This window comes from Lissotriton vulgaris, chromosome 1_2 (assembly GCF_964263255.1).
Source record: "Lissotriton vulgaris chromosome 1_2, aLisVul1.2, whole genome shotgun sequence".
Lineage (NCBI taxonomy): Eukaryota > Metazoa > Chordata > Amphibia > Caudata > Salamandridae > Lissotriton > Lissotriton vulgaris.
In genome coordinates, this window is record NC_141686.1 from 97,034,463 (window position 1) to 97,059,741 (window position 25,279).

The window sequence follows — 25,279 nt, forward strand, 5'->3', positions numbered from 1 at the left end:
CTTACCGGTTCGTTAGAGTGAAATTGTGTTGGTACCCTAGGAATGGACCTGGGATTTGTCCAAAGGGTTACATAGTTCCGAGGAAAATTTAAAAATGAGGGGTTCCTTTATAGTGAAAGTTTGGATCTCACGAACCCTTTTTTCCAGAGGTAAAAGCCAGTAAATGGGTAATTTTCCAGGTGAGGAATTTGAGATCTGGTTTATGGATCAGCTCAAATATACACTGCATTAACTGCGCTAGCAATGCCGAGTTCCCACTCTGGGAGGGTGCTCGCACTGGAGAGAAGGCTCGGAAAAGCCCTTTCATAAACTGTTTGGCAAGTGCCGAAGAGCAGAAAAAGAAAACTTTTAACATTTCCTAAATCTGGAAGACGCCTTTTGTTCGATGAAAAAACTAAGCCCACACTTGGCTAGAAGAGCAGATAATGGAGCACTTGTTCTGCAGTAACTAATTGAGTGAATGGCATTCACCTCACACCAACTGCAAAATCGCTTCCATTTGAGGCGATAAGCCCTGATTGTGCCTTGGGCACGAGATTTGGCCAAAATTTCACAACAGTTCCTTGAAACATTGATGCCCTTGAACTCTAACAAATGATAAGCTGTGCGTGCAAGTGTAGTGACTGTGGGTCCGGACGAACCACTTGGCCTACGTACCCTGATAACATCGCAGGCTCAGGCCGTGGCCGAATGGGCTTGCCTGTAAACAATAGCAGAAGTTCCGAGAACCAATATCGGCCAACGGGGCGCAATCGGAATCAGATGGTAACCTTCCAGCTTCATCTTGCAGAACACCTTCGGAACCAATGGCATTGGAGGGAAAGCGTACGCACAAACTCCTGACCATTGCATGGACAGGGCATTCCCTCTTGATCCCTGTTAAGGGAACCTGCTGGCATAATATCGGCCTTCCTTGTTCTCTTTGAATGCAAATAGATCCCGTGCCGGTTTAACCCAAACTTGGAACACTGGGTTCACCTGTCCCTTTCCCGGCTTCCACTCGTGACAGTCCGACTGAGACATGCTCAGAGCATTGTGGAGAGCCCTGACGTGTTCAGCTCTCGAAATCTTGTGAAATGCGACACCTTCTCACAATTCCTGAACCTCTTGCGAGAGTGTAGCCGATTCAGTTCCTCCTTGTTTATTGATATAATACATGCTGATGGTATTGTCGGTTTCGACTAGCACAGAGGAACCCTCAATCCTCAGGAGGAATGCTTGGGGGGACAGAACAGCGTTGTGGAGATCAAGCCTGTTGATCTGCTGTTGTCTTTGTTTTTGAGACCATTTTCCTTGAATTCTGCAAATCCTGCCGATGACCTCCCCATCCTTCCATGGAGGCATCAGTCGTTAAAACTAACCCTGGAATGGTTTGCAGGAACGTGCGACCCTGGGTTATATTCTCTGTCTGCGACCAGCAATATACATAATTTATCATGCACGGCGTAACCTTGATGGTATCGTCGAACGAACCCATTGTTTGTCTTCCTGAAAAGGTCTCATTTTGAGCCATGCTAAGGGTATGAGATGTATCGCTGAAGAGCACATCTTCAGGAACGAAGCAAACATTTGAACTGAGACTGCAATTTGCTGTCGTTGAGAATACGCCCCAGAGAAAAGACGAGATGGGTACATCTACTGTGGCAATCTTGGTTTCGTGTTCTGAAGGACTTCTGAGCAGTCATTCGTCTAGACAGGGGAATACTTGCATTCCTCAAGATCTCAATGCTGCTGCCACTGGTACCAAGTACTTCGTGAAAAGCTCTTGGTGACGATCTCAGCCCAAACGGGAGCACTCCGCACCTATAATGGGCGCCAGCCACGTGAAAGCGAAAATATTCGTGCTGTTTGGGGTGGACAGGTATGTAGAAATTTGCATCCTCTCCATCCAGAGAAGCCATAAAATATCCTTCGTTTAAATAACTTATTTGTTGTGAAAACGAGGGAGACCCCTGGGCGGAGTAGTATATGGCTGTTTGATAAATTCCAGGGAGTGGCCATTGGTTACTAGGTATAGAACCCATTGGTCTGACATAGTTCCCTGTCACTTGTAAACAAAAACCTGAAATCTTCGGGCCCACGCGAGAAAAGGGTAAAATGATTGGAGCCCTGTGGGGATCATGGCTTCCTGTTAGCGTCTCAGCCTTGATACTTAAATCTCTTTCGACCACCCTGACGGGAGAAACTAGACAGACTATCTACAGCAAGATGCCTGGCTGCAAGGCTGTACCGAGATAGATACTGCTCCTCCTCTTGATGAAAACCTCTTCATCTCGCTCCTCAGAAAGATCCGCGCCCATATTGAAGGGTGCTTAATGATCGTGAAGTATCAGAGCCAGGTTTTATAACTAAAAGGGCTTCTTTAAAATGTTTACCCAACCAAAAACTCTTCATCATAGGCCATGCCAAGAATCTTTGCTCAGGGCTTAAGGTAGCGGCTTTAAGCCAACCCTGGCGTCTAAGCCCTGCTTCCCCTGCTAAGTGACGGAGGTTGGTGTTGCCGATGTTCAAGGCGCAATCTAAAGTTTTTGATGCGGCATGTTCACCTTCCAACAGAATTTTTCCTGCATCCAGCCTTCGGTCCTCAGTAATGAGGTCATTGAAACTCGTTATGTCCAACCATATTTGACGGTCATAACAACCGATCATGGATAAAGGATTGCCAGCTCTACTAGAGGCCGCTGCCAAAGTAGAGAATTTTTTCCCCATAAGGTCCAGACGACATCCTTCTTTGTCAGGCGGTGTGGTAATAGGCATTGCAGGATTTTAGATTGCTGTTGAGCGGGCTGTGAAATTACTGAATTTGGTTGCCTATCAGACCGGATGGGCTGCTAGTAGGTACACATCATTTCTGTTCTATGCGCAGAAACACTGGAATAGACTTAGGTACTACTCACGTAAACTTCCTGCATACCTTCTCAAAACCATGAAGGAGATATTCTGCTTGCTCGCCTGTAGCTGGCAGTCAAAATATAGCTGCTGCCCACTACATTAAAAATATATATATAATGCTGTTACCGCTGAAGCCATCGCAGCCAATCGCATCATAGACTTTGTCGTAGACATGGTTATGTAGGCCATGTTAAAGCAGACTAGAACGACGTAATAGATAACCGTCATGAGCAACCATCCTAAACGAGGCTGTCATAAACGACAGCCATATACAATGCCATCGAAGATGAGGCAATCATAAGTGAGGGCATCCGTAGATGAGGGTAACATAAATGAGGCCATTCGCCCTTCGTTGATGAGACCATTGGTAGAACAGGCCATCGGTAGATGAGGCCATTGGTAGATCAGGCCATCGGTGGATGAGGCCATTGGTAGATCAGGCCATTGGCAGATGAGGCCATTGGTAAACGAGGCTATTGAAAGACAAGGCCATTGGTATACAAGGCCATTGTTAGAGTAGGCCATTGATAGACGAAGCCATTGGTAGACGAGGCCATTGATAGACGAGGCCATTGGTAAACGAGGCCATTGGTAAACGAGGCCATTGGTAAACTAGGCCATTGGTAGACTAGGCCATTGGTAGACTAGGCCATTGGTAGACTAGGCCATTGGTAGACTAGGCCATTGGTAGACTAGGCCATTGCTAGAGAATGATGCTGTCATAGAAGACAGTCATAGCAATACCATCATAGATGAGGTTAACATAAGTGATATCATCCGTAGACGAGGCACTCATAGATGAGGCAATAGAATGATGGCCAGCCATAGATGATACTATTCATAGATGGTGCCATGTGTAGTATAGGCCATTCACAAATGAGGTCATATGTATATGAGGCTACCTTGATAAGGCAGTCATAGACGAACGTCATAGTTAGGCATTGCCATTGTAGATGACACTATCAAAGATCAGGCATAGACGATCACCTTAGATGAGGCCGTCGTCAACGACCGTCCGTCGTAGACGAATTTTGTCATCGTCGGCGACCGTCGTAGACGAGGCCCGTCGTCGACGACCGTCATAGACGAGGCCCGTCGTCGACGACCGTCATAGACGAGGCCCGTCGTCGACGAGGCCCGTCGTCGACGACCGTCGTAGACGAGGCCCGTCGTCGACGACCGTCGTAGACGAGGCCCGTAGTCGACGACCGTCGTAGACGAGGCCCGTAGTCGACGACCGTCGTAGACGAGGCCCGTCGACGACCGTCGTAGACGAGGCCCGTCGTCGACGACCATCGTAGACGAGGCCGTCGTCGACGACCGTCGTAGACGAAGCCGTCGTCGATGACCGTCGTAGACGAGGCTGTCGTCGACAACCACCGTAGATGAGGCCATCTCGTAGAAGAGGCCATCGTAGACGACCATCGGAGATAAGGCCGTCGTCGACGATCATAATAGATGAGGATTATAAAGGTAAGGCAGTAATAGTAGACATGGAGTAACGTTATATACTCCTAATGTCAGGTCAAGTGGACTTACCTGATGCAGTGTCAGGGAAGAAAAGGGAGTTGAATCCTCTGCGAGAAAAGCCTATAAAGACTCAAGGCGAATCTTATGGCTTTTATGCGCGCCCTCAGTAGGCTCCTGGCGTGGCTTCTCCCTTTGACCTCTCATCATCCTCATCAGAAGTGGCAGGTTGAAATCTCTGACCCATAATAGCCTCATCTCTCAGAACGTGAGAGTTATTGAGGAAAAGGTTAGACATAAATTATAGTCTATTACCTTGTTTACTGCCATTCCGCCATCTTACTGCCTTAATAGGGTCAGAGAAATGAAGTATGATCTTGAACTCCAAAAAGAAGTAAAACTGAAGAAAAAACTGAGCAGAGCTCAGGGAGACTCCCTTCACCCACGACGTGCGGTGAAAATCTGAGGAGAGCTGGCTCTGCAGGGAAGGTTCTAGAGGGTGCTGTAAGCTGATTGGTTGGAGCAAAGACTTTGGTCTTTTTAGCATAATGATGTAGATAGGCTACTATAATATAGGCCTCAGGCCTACTACTACAAAGTGCTTTTGGCACTGCTTTTTTATTTACCGTGGGACTCCCGCCTTGACGACGGGGAATGATTCAGGCATGTGAATCTATGAAAGATACCCCAATACTGGATAACATTAATTGAAGAATATACCAGCCCAGTTTTAGCCAAAGACAGTAAATACGGTAGTATTTGTTCTGGAGTTGAAAAAGGTACGGATGCACCAAAGGCAGAATCGTTTCCATTTTAATCTGTACGCATTGTTGGTGCTGTCCGCACGAGATTTGGCGATAATGTCTTTACACTCTTGCCCAATTATCAAATCCTTAAAATCAAAGAATTCAGGAGCCATGCATGCAAAGAAGTAATGCTGGATCCGGGCAACACATTTGACCTTGATCAACAGGGTGGGTGTCGGTAGTAGACGGATGGGTTGGGCTACGGAGAGGAGGAGACGCTCCGTGAACCAGTGCTGCCTGTGACATCTGGGGGCTATCAGAAGAAGTCAGCAGTGTTCCCTTTTCGTCAAGACCGTGGGTATCAGTGGAATGGGAGGAAAGGTGCCGCAGGCAGAGACACTTGCAGTGAGGATCCGTCACCGACATCATACGGGGACAAACTGCGCAAAACTTGAAACCGGGCATCCCTACACACCAGGAGTCAAGGACTCAAAAAGACAGAGACAAAAGTCCCCAAAAACGTAATCAAAAATTTCTGGGGGAACCGCTATCTCCGGATCTGCCCTTGCAGGTGCGGAAAAAGAAAGAACTGACGTCAGCGGGCGAGGGCTGCGTCTAAGTAGCTGCCGCAACGTCATCACGGCGATCACAATGCCTACAATGGACGTGGAGCCGCACGACGCCACCTTCAGACGCGCAGGGGTACTGCCGACAAAAACTTTCCGGATCCAGTCTGACGCCTGGGGGTAATACTAAGGTAAGGAATCTATCACTAACGTGTCCCTTTCAGATCTTTGTAATGCGAGGGTCTAACAATGCTAGACAATATTTTCACCCTTGTTAAGTTTGGTACTTTTTGTCCTCATACGAGTTTTGAGTGTTCTATCTTGTGACAATCTTTAATAAAAGTTCTCTTAAATTTAAATGAAGTGTAGAATATATTTGCATATCTGAAAAAGAATTAAATAAAACATGCCTACTTAAGTACCATTTCAATTCACCATAAAAGAGCAATTTAAAATTGAACAAGGCAGTTGCTCAAACAAAAAATGACACAAATACCATCACATACTGCAGTCAATCAAGCAATTTGCTTATGGAGGACAGAGACAGACCTTCCATTTAGACTAGACATCTGGTTAACCGGGAGCTCGGTGGAATGATCATGAATTCAGAGAAAATTTCAGATTGTAGATTAAGCATTACAAGTAATATTACCTTCTCCATCAGGATATACTCTATAATATACACGAAACGTAGGATAGAGTAGCAAGCTGAAGCCCAAACTTGGAAGAGAAACTAAATCCTAATGACTTGTGGTTGAAAATGTCTTACAAAAATTGATTATGTCGAAATACAGGACCCACAAGTGTGCCACTTACCAGTGGAAAATCAGGAACAATTCTTAACATATAAAACACTGACCAAAATGATAAAGATAAATACTGCTCTACATCTATTATTTAAGTGAAGACACAATGGTGCAAAAAGTACTGAATCAAAAGCTTGAGAAAAAATAGAGCTAAAATGGTTCCTCTGCTGCAGTGAGGTAACAAAAAATAATGCACCACTCCCTTACATATTAACTGCCCCTAAGACCCAAGTATCTGACAGGTACACAGATCTTAAGCTGAATATACTCTATCCCTGTGCTGCCAGGGTCTGCAATGGCTATGTTAGTCCCTTTCTATGATTACTTTCCAGATTTGAATGTGGCCCACCTAATAATAGTAACAAACATTAAAGGAGCAGTCGCTCTTTTTCTCTGGGTGTTGCAATTGTATACTGGTTATTCTTAGCTTTAACTACCAATGTTTAAAAAAATAAATGTCTTTTTTGAGAACTTTGAAAAACAATTACATTTTACAAATGAAAATGTGAGCGTTACTGAGGTTCTGTTTTTCGATTGGGGATTATGCTATAGTTAGGACTCTGGATACTATTCCTTGGTGGTGGTGTAAGGCCTACTTTCATAGATAGGTCTGCATTCTGAGCACAAGTACAGTCACCCTAATTAAGTACATTTTCCCGGACTATTATATATCGATTTGGAGATAAAGGGTGTACAGCACTTTGCCAGCTCAGCCAACTTCAGTGCATGTTACAGTTTATGATAGCAAATCTCAGACCTGAATACAAGCTCTAAAGAACAGGAATCTGTGATTAATTGTTGTGGACACATTTTAATAAACACCTCCGAGGCCCAACTTGTGCAACTGCTTTATGTACATTATAGGAACACAAGTTACTTACCTGTAAACTGTGGTTCCCCAGTATTGGTGTCTTTCATCGATTCACATTCTTGAATTATTCCCTGTCATCGAAGTGGGATTCTCACGGCACATAAAATAGCAATATATATATATATACATAGTATAACACTAGCATAGGAGTTACTGTAACATAGCCGTCAATAGGAAAAAACTTGTCACTTTATTAGCTCGTCCAAGTCAGTAGATATAGCCCAAACTCCAGCCAATCAGGCATCAGCACCTTCTAGAACCCCCCCCCCCCTCCCCCAAGGCTCAGATCCTCAGATTTTCTAGCACGAGAGTGACATAATAGTCAAGTAAGCAAGAGGAGCCTCTATGGGGAGGTTTTTGTGGTGTTGACCTGGGGGATAGATGCTCTTTTTGCCCTCATAGTTTTTTTTACCAAAGACCCAGGAGCCTTTTCTGACTAGATTTGTGAGACCCACAAAATGGACGCCAATAACTGTCATAACTGTCACCTCTAGAACAAGGACCATAGGGTTACATTAGGAAGGTACTAGAACCCTCTGGAGGGTTCTGGTAGCCAGAACCAGCCTATATAAGGCCGGCCTCTGAGCGGCCTTTTTAAGTGAAAGTGGAGAAAGAGTGTCCAGAGAGAGTTTGAGCGAGGACTGGTCAGGAGCAAAGCTTTAGCGTGGGAAGGGAGGCGCACTGAGGGAGGGACCAACCTGTCTCTTAGGTTAGCTACCCTACCCGGTTGACGTAACCCCCGCCTACTGACAGAGCCCTTTCCGCTCCGAGCATCACCAGCTCTCGAACCGTGCCAAATCGCCAGCTGAGGAGCGGTAGAATACCCCCCTGAGAGTGTAGTGATTAAGGCACTCAGGGAGAACGTCCGCCTTTCGCCATCTTGAGAGACCCGCCTGGACTACTGCTGTCAAGTGCCAGTCTGAGTCGTTGTCTCGCATCCCCAGGGTCCCCGCTGTATGGCAACCGCGAAAGAGCAATAATCCTACCTTGTCGGGACCAGAGACGGGACTGCCTGTTGCCGGTCGTCTGCCCAACAGAAGGGATCACTGCTGAGGAGAGCTGGAAGGAGCGCCTAGTGCAGACCAGCCAAGCGGCGGGTTTGAAGTTCAGCCCGGCGGCAGAGCAGCAGCGCCGGAACCCGGAAGAAGGGGGCGGGAAGACGCCCAGGACCAGCCGAGAAGCCTCCTCCTCCTCCGCCTCTGACAGTCAAGATGTGGGGCGTGTCCCGAAGACGCGAGGCACGCCGAGGGAGAGTCGTCATAACCCGGCCCCGTCAGCTGTGAAAGAGCCGACAGCACAGGGACCGGAACCTCCGTAGTGCGGAACAAGTGTGAATCGGCTGAGAAGGAGGCCGGGACAGGCTTGACGAATACCCGGTAAGAGCGGGAGGGAGGAGTAGAGCTCCCAGAGGATAAGGGATCTGCCTCGGCCTAAGGGTGATAGCGTGGAGCCTGCCTCACCGGGAGAGTTACTTCAGAACCGAGTAACCGGGTGGGAGGACCTCACTAATTAACAGTGCCAGGGACAGCATTACTGAGGCGCTTGGCCCAGAACTCCCCTGACATTGCAAAACAACACACCTAATAAGCGGAAGGGTATTTAATGGAATTTATGTACTGGACATGGAAGTCAAGGTCTTAGGGCTCTAGAGGCAATACCAGGGAAATACGTGAAAGGGGTGTCTCCCTGAGAACGAAGATTCTAGAGCCTGAGAAGATTCTGTGAGAGATAAATGTTTCTTGGTGCTTAAAGTAAAACGTATATGGTCACCTAGCAAATGTACTTTGATTACCTGCCTTTATCCAGAAAGCCAGCTGCGTGAGCTCTGTTTCTAGGGGCCTATTAGTGAACTATCCCTGTGAACCTGTAAATCTCTACATGCAAATAGCCTTGGAGTCTAGTGAGTAAAATATAAACCTGTCAACCTGAGGGATTAAATTAGTCCGTGTAACTGTATTGAAGTTGTAGTAAATGTATCTAGAATTCTGGTTGTAGGATGTGTCCCAGAATATTTGCTCTGATAAAATGTTGAAAAGTACTAATGCTGCTAAGTGAAAGCTGGGGTTTAGCTCAAGAAGTGTCAACAGTGATTTATACTAAAGTATAGTAAGGTTGTGCTTGGAGTAAAACAAAATTGCTAAAGATGATTTTATAAAACAGCACGTATTTTCCTACAAAATTTTGGTGGAGTGTCCTTTTTGTGTGGAAGTGCATTGAGTTACTGCTGGGTGGTGCGCAAACTTTACACATGTGCTTCTAGGAACTGACTGTCTTACCCTAGGCCAGGCTACCCTATGTGACTTGATAACACTAAGTCCAACAGACACCAATACTGGAGAACCACAGTTTACAGGTAAGTAACTTATGTTCTTCTCCAGTATTGGGGTGATTCACATGCTTGAATCAGAGTAGACAGCAGTAATTCCAGAATTGTACATGCAAGTTGAATATCATTATATATATATATATATATATATATATATATATATATATATATATATATATATATATATATATATATATATATATATATATATATATATATATATATATATATATATATATAAAACCAAATACACACCTTATTAAAAAGATTACGTAGCGCAGCTTGCCCCACGGCTGTGTCCGCATTGTCTGCCGCTTCCAGACAGTAGTGCTTGGTAAAAGTGTGTCTGCTGGACCATGTTGCAGCCCTACAAATTTGATGAAGAGGCACCGCAGCAAAGAGTGCAGCAGAAGAAGAGACTGCACTCGTCGAGGGTGCCTTGACCGTTGTTTGAGGTGTCTTTCCAGCTTTTTGATGACAAAAGGAAATTGTACTAGATATCCAATGTGCAATAGTCTGTTTGGTTACGGCATGTCCTTTAAGTATTCTGGCGTACGCTAGAAACAGTTGAGCATTTTTTCGAAAACTGGCTGTTTTTTGCAAATAAAATTTTAAACACCACTTAACATCTAAAGAATGCAAAGTCATTTCCGCTGGTGACTGTGAATTAGGGGAAAAAGTCTTTAAGATAACCGGCTCATATAAGTGGAAATCAGACAGCACTTTAGGGATAAATGCCGGGTTAATAGTAAAGGCCTGTATGTCGCTGACTCGTCGAGCAGAAGTGAGAGCTAGAAGCAATTAAGTTTTCCAAGAGATGAATTTGAGATCAGCCGTATGAATGGGCTCGAATGGGGACTTCATGAGTTGAGTCAATACAACGTTCAGATGCCAAGACGGAGGTGGATGTCGAATTGGCGGGAACATTCGAAATAAACCCTTGAAAAATTGTTGTATTATTCTTGAAGAATAAAGAGAGTTGGAACCATCTTGTCGAAATCTGGAAATTGCGGCCAGAAAAACCTTAAGAGTAGCGTTAGATAGTCCAGATTCTGCTAATTGCAAGAAAAAAGGCAAAAGCTGCTCTGGCATGGAATGAACCGGATGAACATTAGAAGCTTCACACCAAAGGCAAAACCGTTTCCACTTACGTTTGTAGGTCTGGATAGTGGAAGGTGGCTTGGCGTGATCAAGGACCTCCCTGCAGTCTGAAGGGATCATTAAGTTGGCAAACTCATAGTGTTCTGGTGCCAGGCCGCCAATCTCAGAGATGTCGGATCCGGATGGCTGACCTGTCCTTGGTCCCTCGTCAGCAGATCTGGAATTAGACGAAGCACAATTGGATCGCCCTCTGCCAGAAGTAGTAGTTCTGAAAAACAAATCTGGCGAGGACATCTGGGGCCATGAGAAGAATGCAACATGGTTCTCTCCGCATTTTCCGAAGCACCCTTGGGACTAGAGGAATCGGTGGAAAAGCGTAAGCATACATTTTTGACCAGTTTATCAAAAAGGCATTCCTGTACGACCCTGGCTGGGGAAGCCAACTTGTGTATAATGGGCATTTGCGGTTCTAACTGGTCGCAAATAAACCCAGATTGGACCACCCACACCGCTGAAAGATGTGGTCAAGTGTCGGTTGATGAAGTTCCCACTTGTGGTTCGACGAGATTGACCTGCTCAAGGAGTCCGCTAGAATGTTGGATACTCCCGGAACATGAACTGCTGTTAAGGTTATTTGATGTTGAATCACCCAATTCTAAATTTGCTGAGCTTGTAGGGACAGCAAATTGGACCTTGTGCCTCTTTGTTTGTTCACATAATGCATGCTTGTCGTGTTGTCCGTCCGGATCAACACTGAAGCTCCCTGAAGGAGGGTGCAAAAAGATTTCAACGCCAGGATTATCGCCAATAGTTCCAAGAGGTTTATGTGCCAAGTTTGTTGCTGTGCATCCCATTTTCCCTTGACTGTGAGACCTCGAGGGAAGCGTTTGTTGTAAGGATGAAATTTGGAGCGTCCACTAAGAAGGAGCGGCCTGCTGAAATGTTTGCCATTCGAGTCCACCATTTCTTTATTAGGAAGAATCTTGAATAGAAACCTGACCCTCTTTGTAAATTTGGAATCACTTTGATCGCTCCTTTTTTTCAACATGACTTTGATTTGGAGTAAAAGCTCTTTCAGATGGGCAGGAGGAGGACGTCTGAGAGGAGAATTTGGGGGAAGTTTTACAAGTTTTTTCCTATTAATGGCTATGTTACAATACTTACTATGAATTTTTTTTGCTATGCTATTGTTATACTATGTATATATATATTGCTATTTTATGTACCGTGTGCCTCCCACTTCGACGACGAATGATTCAAGCATGTGAATCTATCAAAGACACCCCATTGTGGAGAAATGTTATTTCCAGTTGAAATAAATGTAAAGCAAAGTGATGTAAATGATAGCATACTAAAGAGGCTTGTCATCTTACAAAGTTTGCATCAACTGTCACAGAATGTTTGGGACAAGACCTGTAGACTATAGAGAAGGGAGGAGGAAGAGGACAGGAAGGAAGGGAAAACAGAAGAAAGTTCTGGAGTGTTACGGTTAATGAAATACAACACAAAAATTATACTGTTCTTACCTGTCTTGCTAAATAATCAATGGAAGAGGGGAGATGATGGTTAATAAAATCCACTGTTCTCCAAAAGACACGTCGGAGAAGACCTGGGACGCAGCAAGACACTTTTCTGGCCAAAATCATTGCAAGTAGCAGCTTGGCTTTCTCCAGTTCTATTCCTGCTGGAACATTTACTGCCAGATTGTCAATTACTGTACAAAAACGTACATCCTTATCCTTTGTGAGGAAAACAGCACAAACAGGGAGAAAATTAAAACTGAATTTACTATTTTAGTCTCTCTGCATGTGAGAAATGTGATTTACTTTTTTTAATTTGGAAAAGCTATGCATCTTTGACAGTAGCTTTCCAACAAAGGTATCTCCCCTCACAATCTTAAACTAAATAGTCATTTCCACTGTCAAGATTGGGACAAAACACCATTACTTATTTTTTCAAATATTTAAAATCTGAAAAAAAAAAAAAAAAATATATATATATATATATATATATATATATATATATATATATATATACATATACACATATATATATCCAATGAATCCGCTTTTACACTCCACCTCCTTGTTCATAAAACGGACACGGACCACAAGATCTGTGCTAAGCTTAATTTAATCGACGAGAGCGGTCATCCATTACGCGTTTTGGCCGCTTTGGACCTTGATCACATGACAAGCTGCTCATGCAGATCCTCTAATTTAAAGTGACATGTGCAAAATATCAAACAATGGATATTGAAAACAGACTTTGTGTGCTCGTTTTTTTTTACATCCCTAGAGTTCATACCAGAAATATATATAAATATATCTTTCCGACATTTGTTGCGTCTAGATTTTCTAAACACAAGCTTTTAGTGCAAACAGAATGCAATAATTAAATACAATGATAAATACTTTTAAAAAAAACATTAATGTTTATCATCACTGTAATGAGTATGTTATTGTGTACATTATGAAGGAGTACCAATTAAAGTCATGATATGATTACTGTACAATACATATTTTCAGCTATTGTTCATAAATTCTATTGTATTTATAAGTGTTTTAAAAAATATATCCCGCCTAATTGTAAAAACAAACTGTAAAGTGCATAGTGCTTTGTATGAATTGTGGTAGTATAGAAAATTGTTGTGCAAACAGCAGCGGAATGTGACTTATCGGAAAATATCCAGATACATATTTCATCGTGTTCATCATCTTTTTTCGATTGTCATCATGGGATCTTGTAATCAAAACATTATTTGAATGATTTCACAAGAAACTGGATGTCTTAAATCTACATACATATTGAGCTATTTTCTTCTTGTATCCTACGGTATTGTCATAATTATAGCACCTTTTATTATTGGATATCCTCTATATAATAATATAATCATAAGAAAAATCACGTTTCTAGAAAGAATAAAACCTTATTTCTAAAATCTCTTATCGTGGGGCGCTAGGTGGCGCTTGACCTTAATGGCCGCGCTGTAGCAAGGCTCCCGCCGAACTGGGCGGTTTGTTACACATAACCCCCATCCTTGATGGAATAATCAGATAATTGCTGGGCAGCGGAACGTGTCCTGCTGCCGAGGGCCGACTCTGAAGACTCTCCGACGCTCCGGGGCGGAGCGGTGTGCAGCGGTTACTGGAGGCGAGGCGAGGAGGTGAAGGAGCTGGAGAGCTGGCCTGCAGCTCAAAAGTACGCGAGGCCGGTGATGCGCAGGCCCGACCATGTTGCTGCTGGGGGATCTGTGTGGCGGCTGAGAGCTGGGAAGCGCGCGGAGGAGCAGCTCGGGGAGGGCAGATCCCCTGCGGCTAATCCGCTAATGTGAGGGTGACCGCCGGCGAGGCAATTAGGAGAAACGCTGCTCCGGGAGTGGCGCGAGAGGTGCTGCGGGCGGTCTGCAGCCTAATCTAAGAGGCGGAGCACTGTGTCGATACACATTTGGAGGTGGCGGAGGAGACATTTTTCTTGTGCAGAAGGACCCGCAGACAGGGATTACTGCTGGGAACACTTGCGGGCGGAGGACACTGATTAATGCGGCGACGTTGAGGCCACTAGCGCTGTTGGGCGGGTTGTGGGTGCCATTTTGAGGGGGAATTGCTACGGCGCACCCGCGGATGGCGGACAGTTGCAGCAGTGCCTGCTTGTCCTGCGGTGGCTGCAGCTGGCCTTTGTGATTGAGAGACTGCGCCGTGGTATAGCGGATTGGATGCCGACCTGGGACCCGGAATAGAGAGAGGTGAACTAAGGACCTGGGGCGCTGACACAGATTGTGGAGAGAGTGGGGCGAGAACGGAGGAGACCCCCTACTGCGCCCTCCACATTGTTTCCACACGGGGCGCGCACTGACCCCACCGGCAGCACACCATGGGGCGTACTGAGCCCAAACAGGCAAAACTGTGCTTTGATGCCAGAAAGACAATTGCCTCCAGCTCCAAGGATCGGACTGACCCAGCTCCCCCGGAGGCGCGCGATGAAGATTGGAGGCGCTCCTGGTAGGCATGCAACAGAGCCTCACCTCCATTGACTCCAAAATGGATGCAATGAATAGTCGATTGGACAGGGTGGTGGAGAAATTAGATCAGCACGAGGAATGACTTACGGAGGCGGAACACAGAGTGTCGACATTGGAAGACGGGGCAGGCACCACAAAGCAACACATGCTACAGATGGATAAGCTAATGAAAGTCATTGCGGATAAAAATGAAGAGTTGGAGGCCCGTTTCCGAAGGAACAACGTGAGAATACTGGGCCTTGCTGAATCAACAAACACTGGCAGACTGGAGGACTTCATGGACCGTCTGCTGGGGGAACTATTCGGCAAAGACTCGTTTTCCGCCCACATGTCTATTGAGAGGGCGCACAGATCTTTGGCGGCGCGACCTCCACCTGGGGCCCCACCTCGGCCTGTGATAGTGCGCTTCCTAAATTATCGCGATCGAGACACAGTGTTACGACTGGCCAGAGAAAAGGGGGAAGTACGCTATGACAACACCATCTTAGCTTTCTACCCCGACTTCACCCAGGCAGTGCAGAAAGCCCGCCGAAAGTTTGCGGCGGTAAAGAAAAAACTGCAGGCCAAAGAGATCACGTACGCTATGCTCTACCCTGCGAGATTGAAGATCAACCAACAGGGAAGCCAGGACCTCTTCAACTCTCCCCAGCAAGTTGAAGAATATCTGAAGCGGGACCGTAGCGCCGAGCTAAGGGAAGAAGCCACCCAAAGGCGATCCAGATCCCACTCGCCCCTGTCGGACCCTGGCTGATGGAGTGCTCCTGTGGCAGCGGACAATTGTAATCCTGAACTGTAGAAACTCCTAACTGCTGTTCCGAGTTGGTGATGCATATTCATCGTGTGTTTAAAGGTTGAGACTGATACTGCCGCCTGGACACTCGCCGTCGCCCCGTCATAGTGTACTCCGAGGTTTCGGGGGACCGGATGGGTGAAATAGAACGGTAAAGTGAAAGCACGGGAGCCCCTAGCGGTCCCCTCTGGAAGGCAATCGTCAGTTTTAGAGCTTGATATCTGGCTGCGGAGGTGTGAATGGAACTTGTTGTGTTGTATGATTGGGGGGGAGGGGGGGACTTTCCTGGCAAGTTGGGGGCGCCGGTGTGGGTGGGGGTAGGAGGGGGGGAGGGAGGGCACAGGCACACTGGGGGAATGAGCAGGGCGGGTGTGATATAGCAGTAGGCTGATTGAGTTGTGTATGAACCATGGCCCATAGTACTGGTACTCAGAATGATCTGAATGTAATGACAAGGAATGTTAGGGGACTAAATGACCCGAGAAAGCAGAGGCAGGTATCGAGTTACTTAGAGCGCCATCAAGTCCATATTGCCCTGTTACAGGAGACACACCTCCCCCGTGGAGGGACGTCTCCGTTATCTACACGCTGGGCCACTCACAGATGCTTCGCTTCCTACTCCAGCTACTCCAGGGGGGTTGCCATACTTATTAGGAAGGGGGTGAGATTTGTGCTGGGAGGAATGGATCTTGACCCTGAAGGGAGATACTGTTTACTTTGGGGGAGGCTGAACTCTCATGAAGTTGCGATTGCGAATTATTACGATCCTAACATAGATGACGTACACTCCCTTCTTGTTCTAAGGAGCAAGCTTAACATGCTGGGAATCACTTATGTGATATGGGGGGTGGGGGGATTCTAACACTGTTATAGATCCTAAATGTGACCGTTCCCATGCTGTGTTGCAGCACATTACACTACTACACATCGCACATTGCAAGACATTTTGGAGTCAGATTACTTATTAGATGCGTGGCGACATCTACACCCCGCTAAGAGAGAAGGGACGCACCACTCTGCAGTGCACAACACATGGGCCAGACTAGATTATGTGCTGGTAGCACAGGGAATGGCGCATTGGATAGGCAAAGCATTACATCTGGCCCGCACGTACTCCGATCACTCCCCGGTATTAGCGACGTTGAACCCCCCGGTGGATCTTTCCCCCTTTCTTGGTTGGCGATTGAATCCACGAAATTTGCAGGATGCAGTGTTCAAAGCGGAGTTGGAACAAGACATTCAGGACTTTTTTGCTAGGAACATAGACTCGGAGGCCAGCCTAACGACTGTGTGGGAGGCAGTTAAGGTGACAGCACGTGGGTGGTGCATTGCCAAGGAAGGGGGGGGGGGGGGGGGGGGTTTACTTCGGGACCTCAGACGAGACCTGCAAAAACTAGAAATGGAACTGAAAACACTGGAAAGGGAAATAGGTGCTGGGGGAAACTCTAGGGAACTGAGCGCTAAACTGAGAGAGAAAATATCAGGATATGAGGATGCAACGGATAGGGAGAGCAAATTCCGAGGGAAACATCACGCGGCCCGAGTGTATGGGGAGGGGGATAGACCGGGTAAGGCACTTGCTGGCGCGATACAGGCCCCCAGGTTTCAGAACTACGTCATAGAATTACAAGACGACCAGGGTTGTGTGCGTAGGGCTTTCCCAGACCAAATGGATAAATTGGTGAGTTTTTATACAAAGCTTTTTACATCGCATAGGGGCGCTCCACTGGATCTTAAAGGCTATCTGGAAGACATAGCATTGGCGTGGCTTAGGGACACACAGCGCAAGTTCTTAGCGCTTGACCTGGAGGTCGATGAGATTACGGACGCAATCATGACCATGTCATCCGGGAAAGCGCCGGTCTCTGATGGTCTTCCTATAGACTTCTACAAGACCTTTGTGACTACCCTTGCACCCATACTTAAAGCATTGTTCTACGAGCCTCTGGAAGAGGGTTGCTTACCGGCCACCATGAGGGAGGCACAGAAAATGTCACTGTTAAAGCCCGGCCTCTAACACTCCTAAATAGTGATACAAAAATCCTAGCCCAAGTACTGGCGACGAGGCTTAATGTACTCCTACAAAAACTAGTATTACCTGACCAGGCGGGCTTTGTGCCCCATCGGGCGACAGCTAATAATTTACGAACCCTCTTCGCAGTCCTACAAGACATTGACCCTAAGAGCGCGGAGATGGCTGTCTTTTTAGACGCCACCAAAGCGTTGACTGTCGAATGGGACTACCTGATGGTGGTACTGCTCCATATGGGGATTCCCTTTTCCCTTGTTAATTGGATACGGCTACTATACACTCAGCCATGTGCCAGAGTCCTCCTTAACGGCTCCAGATCTGTGAGCTTTCCGGTTGCCAAGGGCACGAGGCAAGGGTGCCCACTCTCCCCGGTCTTATTCGCCCTAGCGATTGAGCCCCTTGCTGCGAAGCTACGACAGCACCATAACCATAGGAACCTCATATACCCGTCCAGACAGCTGCTAGTGTCGCTCTATGCTGATGACATAATGCTGTATGTTCACAAGCCGCAGGATAATTTAAACCCAATACTGAGGGTAATCACTAAGTTTGGTGCTGTGGCTGGAGTGCAAATAAACTGGAATAGGTCTGCGGTCTTCCCTTTGACCGACCACACTCGACCACATCAGCTAGACTATCCCCTGACGTGGGAGACAGATGATTTTAAGTATCTGGGCATTCAGGTCACCAGGGATCGGGACGCTATATTGAGGCTTAATTACGGGCAGGCCATGGACAGGGTGACAGATAATATCTCCAAGTGGATCAGACTACCCCTTTCGATGGCAGGGAGGATATCATTAATTAAAATGAACATACTTCCGAAGTTCTTATATTTATTCATAAACATTCTGTATCACCCGGGAGCCTTCTTTTTCCATTCGCTTCATTCACAGTTAGTGCACCTTATTTGGAGGGGGGCAAGCAAGCACGGCTGAAATTAACTACACTTATGCTGCTGTACCGATTGTGAGGGTTTGATGTTCCTAACTTCGAGCATTACTATTATAGTGCGCAGGCACACTTTGTGGTATACTGGTTTCACCCGCCTCCGTATATGCCTCACCTTGCAGTTGAGGACGGCTACATGGCCCCTGTCTCGACGTCCGAGTATGTGTATATGCCCTCTAGGGAGCGGTACGATGATCCCTCCACAGTGGACTGCACAGTCCGAGCGTGGAACTGGTTAGCGAAAGCGGAGGGTATACACCTGATGTACTCCCCTAGAGTGCCCCTGCGCCGCTGCCCGCTGTTGCCTGTCACGGGTGAAAAAATTTGCCAACGGATGCTTGACAGACTGAAGATGGGAACATGGGGAGACCTATATATTGGAGGGAAATTCCGCACGAAAGAGCAGTTTTTTTGAGATCATGCGCAATCTTTCATGGAGGTGTTCCTATACACGCGCCTTCTGCAAAGTTTCAGAGACCTAACTCCGGGGTTCCCGCAGGAACCGGAGACATTTACGTCATTACACTTAATGTTGCAACCCGAGGCCCCTACACATGTTTTGTCTATGGTGTATAAACGGGTGCGCGACATGCCTCCTGCTCATCCTGTTCGGGCCCGCCGGGAGTGGGATGCGGATCTAGACAGCCTCCTAACAGATGAGCAGTGGGAAGCGGCCTGTCTCCAAACGGAAGTCAAATCCAGTAACTGTAGGCTTCGATTGGTACACTACAAGTTCCTGCACCGACTATATCATACCCCGGCGCGATTGAATAGGATTCACCTTAGGGGAGACGACAAATGTCTAAGATGTGGTCAGGGAGAGGCGGACTTTATGCATTTGGCCTGGAGATGCCCCCGCGTGGCTTCATTCTAGTAGGAAGTATTTGCGGGGTTAACTAGTATGGTGAACACATCGCTATCTCCGACTCCCCTCAGGGCCCTATTGGGATTGACGGGTGACATACAAACACCACACAAACAATTTCTAGCCATAGGCATCCTTTTGGCGCGACGACAGATAGCCTGCAGATGGGGTAGAGGCAGAGCCCCTAAGTTTAAAGACTGGCTTCATGATATGTCCGTTTGGCAGGAATACCTCTAGGTGTATGCAAAGCAACTACCTCTGAAGTCGAGGCCTCGTGACATATGGGGGCCCTTGATAAATTACTTAATGAGGCAGGGCAGCAGCGAAGAAGGAACTGAAGGTAGCACGCAGTTGGAACGAATGGGCCGCTTTGTGTGGCTGGAATACTTTAGATGAACGGGCGGATGTGGGGGTGCTACGGGTGAGGGGGGGGGGGGGCGGCGATGATCATCCTGAACTATTGGAAAAGGACCCAGAGACATTTTCTCGCTTGGCGAGTGGACTTCTGAATATTGACTCAATACACGGCTGACTTCAAGGGCTTTACTATCCCGAGTGTGCGGGGAAGGAGGGGGGTTGTTGGGGTTGGAAGGGGGAGGACGGAATTGGGAGAGGGTGGAGGAGAATGTATGGCATACGAGTCTATCAGAGTAATTGCATTGAATGGGCAGATTGCCCTGTTTGAGATTGTATGGCAAATTTCTTTATGCAATAAAGGTTTTTATAATAAATAAAACATCTCTTATTTCATATCTATTAACTACAAACAGGTCTATAGGTCTTCAATGGTGTTCAGACCTCTCAGACTTTTTGTGTCTAGATCCAGAATATAGCAGGTCTCAAGTCTTCCAAGTTTTAATTCTCTATTTTCTCCTCTTCTTTGAGTGGCGATTGAATCAATTAGGAAATATTTCAGATCACTTACATTGCTTCTGTGAATTTCATTGAAATGTCGAGCAATGGGGTATGTTGGGTCTGAGTTCTTTATGGCCCTAATGTGTTGGAAATATGCGTTTGTGCTCTTGGAGTTTCGTACTTCCCACGTATTGCAGCCCACATGTGCATTGCAGTACATATATCGCACACTCTATTGTGCATGGAAGGTGTTTATCTATCTTATTTGCTTCATCACATATTGCTGTAGTGTATGTAGTTCTATTCACCCCTGCTTGCATGCCTTGCAGCTTATGCATTTAAAGAAGTCTTTCCTTGCAGTTAACCATGAGACTCCTTCCTCCACTTCTGGGCTGCTCATCACCAGAGCATTTCCCATAGATTTTGTTTTCCTATAGGAGATGGAAGGTGTTTTTGGTAAAAGGTGTCCTATTACTGGATCATATAATATCAAGGGCCAGCTTAGTTTGAGAATACTTCTTAGCTGTTTTTCTTGTTTGCAATAAGTTAAGATAATTTTGATGAGGTCATTATTATTCAGATCTGTTGTGTTGATTGGATTTGGCTATAGCTGTGTCTATTGTTTTGGGAGAGTATCCTCTTTCTAAAAATCTTATTTTGCTTGCTTGTTGTGTCGATTTTAGCTCCTGATCATCACTAGATATCCGTCTTAGTCTCAACATCTCTCTGTATGGTATACTTTCTATCAGATGAATCAGATGAGAGCGTGTGGTGTGAAGAACTGTATTTCCTGCTGTTGCTTTTCGGTGTAATAAAGTGACCAGTGTGTTGTTGACTATGCTGACTTTTACATCAAGAAAGTCAACTGAATCTGAGCTAACCATGGCTGTAAAATGTAAATTGATTTCATTCTCATTTAGTAAAGACACGAATTCTAAAGCACTTTCTTTGGTTCCTCTTCACACCACAAACAGATCGTCTATATAACGTAGCCAAACTACAATATATATATTCAACTCGCTTTGTTTCACAATTCCCCCCACCACTAAGCAGGTAACTAGTGGTTAAAGTGGGCGGGATCGGAAGGGCCCGGTGTGGTGCTACTTCTTTAAAACCATAGATTCCATTTCCCTACTTTCTTGTTATGAACATGCATCGCAGAACGGAAGAAACAGCCAAGGCCTGTAAAGAAGGCTCGGCTTGTGGCCGTTCTGGGACAGATGGGCAGAAAAGGACTCTATCTTTTCCTTCTTGCCCAGAGAAGACGAGGACAGTGTCCACTTCTGCTCTGCTGCTTCAGATGCCCACCCCCTTTCTTTCTTCCCCTTATTCCCTCTCTTTCTGTCCAGCTCCTTCTGACTTACTGAAAACCCTGACTTCAAGGGTTCGCACCCTCTCTTTCCATTATTTGTTCCCATGTGAAATGGATCCAAAAAAGAAAAACACTTTTGCTGGAAATGTCATAGTTTTCTGACATTTTTCTAGTCTAAAATGCAGCCTCTGGAATAAAGGGTTAAAAATAAGAAAAATAAATAAATAACTGAATAAAGGAAGACGGAGTGGTAGCAAAGTGGCAAGATTGATTTTATTCACACCCAAATACATTAGCGCAACTCTACAGAGCTTGCCAGTGAAGCACAACTTTTGTTTTCCGGTCTGACTTTGAATAGCATTTTTCCCCTCATGCGGGGAAGTGCACCAATGCACAAGTTACTTACCTTCAGTAACAATATATCTGTAAGAAACAGTAGTTAGTGTTAGATTCCTTACCTTAGAATATCCCCAGGCGAAAGACTGGATCCGGAAAGTTTTCGCCAGCAGTACCCCTGCGCGTCGCTAGGCGTCGTCTGCGGCTCAGCGTCCGTCGTCAGCGTCGTGATCGCCGGGATGATGGACGCGGAGTACATAGACGCCGCCCTCGTGCGCTGACGTCAGTTCTGTACATAGCTTTCCGCGCCTGGAACGCAGAGCCATGATAGAAACCGACACTGGTGCCATGAAACTAGGGCCCTGAAAGGGATGTCCTTAACCCTAAATATCGGTTCGCAGAACAAGGAGGATGGGTGTGGCGTTAAGGGATCGAACACTAACTACTGTTTCTTACAGATATATATCGTTATCTAAGGTAAGTAACTTGTGCATCTGAAAGAAACAGGTTAGTGTTAGATTCCTTACCTTAGAATAGATACCCCAGCAATACCAACCCCGGTGGTGGGTCTGCGAACCAAGATCACACCAGAAAGTCCTGGAGAACGGAACATTGTTTCCACACGGGGCGCGCACTGACCCCACCGGCAGCACACCATGGGGCGTACTGAGCCCAAACAGGCAAAACTGTGCTTTGATGCCAGAAAGACAATTGCCTCCAGCTCCAAGGATCGGACTGACCCAGCTCCCCCGGAGGCGCGCGATGAAGATTGGAGGCGCTCCTGGTAGGCATGCAACAGAGCCTCACCTCCATTGACTCCAAAATGGATGCAATGAATAGTCGATTGGACAGGGTGGTGGAGAAATTAGATCAGCACGAGGAATGACTTACGGAGGCGGAACACAGAGTGTCGACATTGGAAGACGGGGCAGGCACCACAAAGCAACACATGCTACAGATGGATAAGCTAATGAAAGTCATTGCGGATAAAAATGAAGAGTTGGAGGCCCGTTTCCGAAGGAACAACGTGAGAATACTGGGCCTTGCTGAATCAACAAACACTGGCAGACTGGAGGACTTCATGGACCGTCTGCTGGGGGAACTATTCGGCAAAGACTCGTTTTCCGCCCACATGTCTATTGAGAGGGCGCACAGATCTTTGGCGGCGCGACCTCCACCTGGGGCCCCACCTCGGCCTGTGATAGTGCGCTTCCTAAATTATCGCGATCGAGACACAGTGTTACGACTGGCCAGAGAAAAGGGGGAAGTACGCTATGACAACACCATCTTAGCTTTCTACCCCGACTTCACCCAGGCAGTGCAGAAAGCCCGCCGAAAGTTTGCGGCGGTAAAGAAAAAACTGCAGGCCAAAGAGATCACGTACGCTATGCTCTACCCTGCGAGATTGAAGATCAACCAACAGGGAAGCCAGGACCTCTTCAACTCTCCCCAGCAAGTTGAAGAATATCTGAAGCGGGACCGTAGCGCCGAGCTAAGGGAAGAAGCCACCCAAAGGCGATCCAGATCCCACTCGCCCCTGTCGGACCCTGGCTGATGGAGTGCTCCTGTGGCAGCGGACAATTGTAATCCTGAACTGTAGAAACTCCTAACTGCTGTTCCGAGTTGGTGATGCATATTCATCGTGTGTTTAAAGGTTGAGACTGATACTGCCGCCTGGACACTCGCCGTCGCCCCGTCATAGTGTACTCCGAGGTTTCGGGGGACCGGATGGGTGAAATAGAACGGTAAAGTGAAAGCACGGGAGCCCCTAGCGGTCCCCTCTGGAAGGCAATCGTCAGTTTTAGAGCTTGATATCTGGCTGCGGAGGTGTGAATGGAACTTGTTGTGTTGTATGATTGGGGGGGAGGGGGGGACTTTCCTGGCAAGTTGGGGGCGCCGGTGTGGGTGGGGGTAGGAGGGGGGGAGGGAGGGCACAGGCACACTGGGGGAATGAGCAGGGCGGGTGTGATATAGCAGTAGGCTGATTGAGTTGTGTATGAACCATGGCCCATAGTACTGGTACTCAGAATGATCTGAATGTAATGACAAGGAATGTTAGGGGACTAAATGACCCGAGAAAGCAGAGGCAGGTATCGAGTTACTTAGAGCGCCATCAAGTCCATATTGCCCTGTTACAGGAGACACACCTCCCCCGTGGAGGGACGTCTCCGTTATCTACACGCTGGGCCACTCACAGATGCTTCGCTTCCTACTCCAGCTACTCCAGGGGGGTTGCCATACTTATTAGGAAGGGGGTGAGATTTGTGCTGGGAGGAATGGATCTTGACCCTGAAGGGAGATACTGTTTACTTTGGGGGAGGCTGAACTCTCATGAAGTTGCGATTGCGAATTATTACGATCCTAACATAGATGACGTACACTCCCTTCTTGTTCTAAGGAGCAAGCTTAACATGCTGGGAATCACTTATGTGATATGGGGGGTGGGGGGATTCTAACACTGTTATAGATCCTAAATGTGACCGTTCCCATGCTGTGTTGCAGCACATTACACTACTACACATCGCACATTGCAAGACATTTTGGAGTCAGATTACTTATTAGATGCGTGGCGACATCTACACCCCGCTAAGAGAGAAGGGACGCACCACTCTGCAGTGCACAACACATGGGCCAGACTAGATTATGTGCTGGTAGCACAGGGAATGGCGCATTGGATAGGCAAAGCATTACATCTGGCCCGCACGTACTCCGATCACTCCCCGGTATTAGCGACGTTGAACCCCCCGGTGGATCTTTCCCCCTTTCTTGGTTGGCGATTGAATCCACGAAATTTGCAGGATGCAGTGTTCAAAGCGGAGTTGGAACAAGACATTCAGGACTTTTTTGCTAGGAACATAGACTCGGAGGCCAGCCTAACGACTGTGTGGGAGGCAGTTAAGGTGACAGCACGTGGGTGGTGCATTGCCAAGGAAGGGGGGGGGGGGGGGGGGGTTTACTTCGGGACCTCAGACGAGACCTGCAAAAACTAGAAATGGAACTGAAAACACTGGAAAGGGAAATAGGTGCTGGGGGAAACTCTAGGGAACTGAGCGCTAAACTGAGAGAGAAAATATCAGGATATGAGGATGCAACGGATAGGGAGAGCAAATTCCGAGGGAAACATCACGCGGCCCGAGTGTATGGGGAGGGGGATAGACCGGGTAAGGCACTTGCTGGCGCGATACAGGCCCCCAGGTTTCAGAACTACGTCATAGAATTACAAGACGACCAGGGTTGTGTGCGTAGGGCTTTCCCAGACCAAATGGATAAATTGGTGAGTTTTTATACAAAGCTTTTTACATCGCATAGGGGCGCTCCACTGGATCTTAAAGGCTATCTGGA

General features: G+C 46.8%; 1 protein-coding gene across 2 annotated transcripts in view; it reads right to left on the reverse strand.

Moving 5' to 3' along the window:
- The window catches only part of BID (BH3 interacting domain death agonist), a 353,803-nt gene that overhangs the window by 67,504 nt on the left and 261,020 nt on the right, over nt 1-25,279 (reverse strand). For both annotated transcript variants that reach the window (XM_086952899.1, XM_086952900.1), the window contains exon 4: nt 12,302-12,514. In XM_086952899.1, coding sequence (XP_086809025.1) covers nt 12,302-12,514 — 213 coding nt within the window. The remainder of the gene's footprint in view (nt 1-12,301; nt 12,515-25,279) is intronic.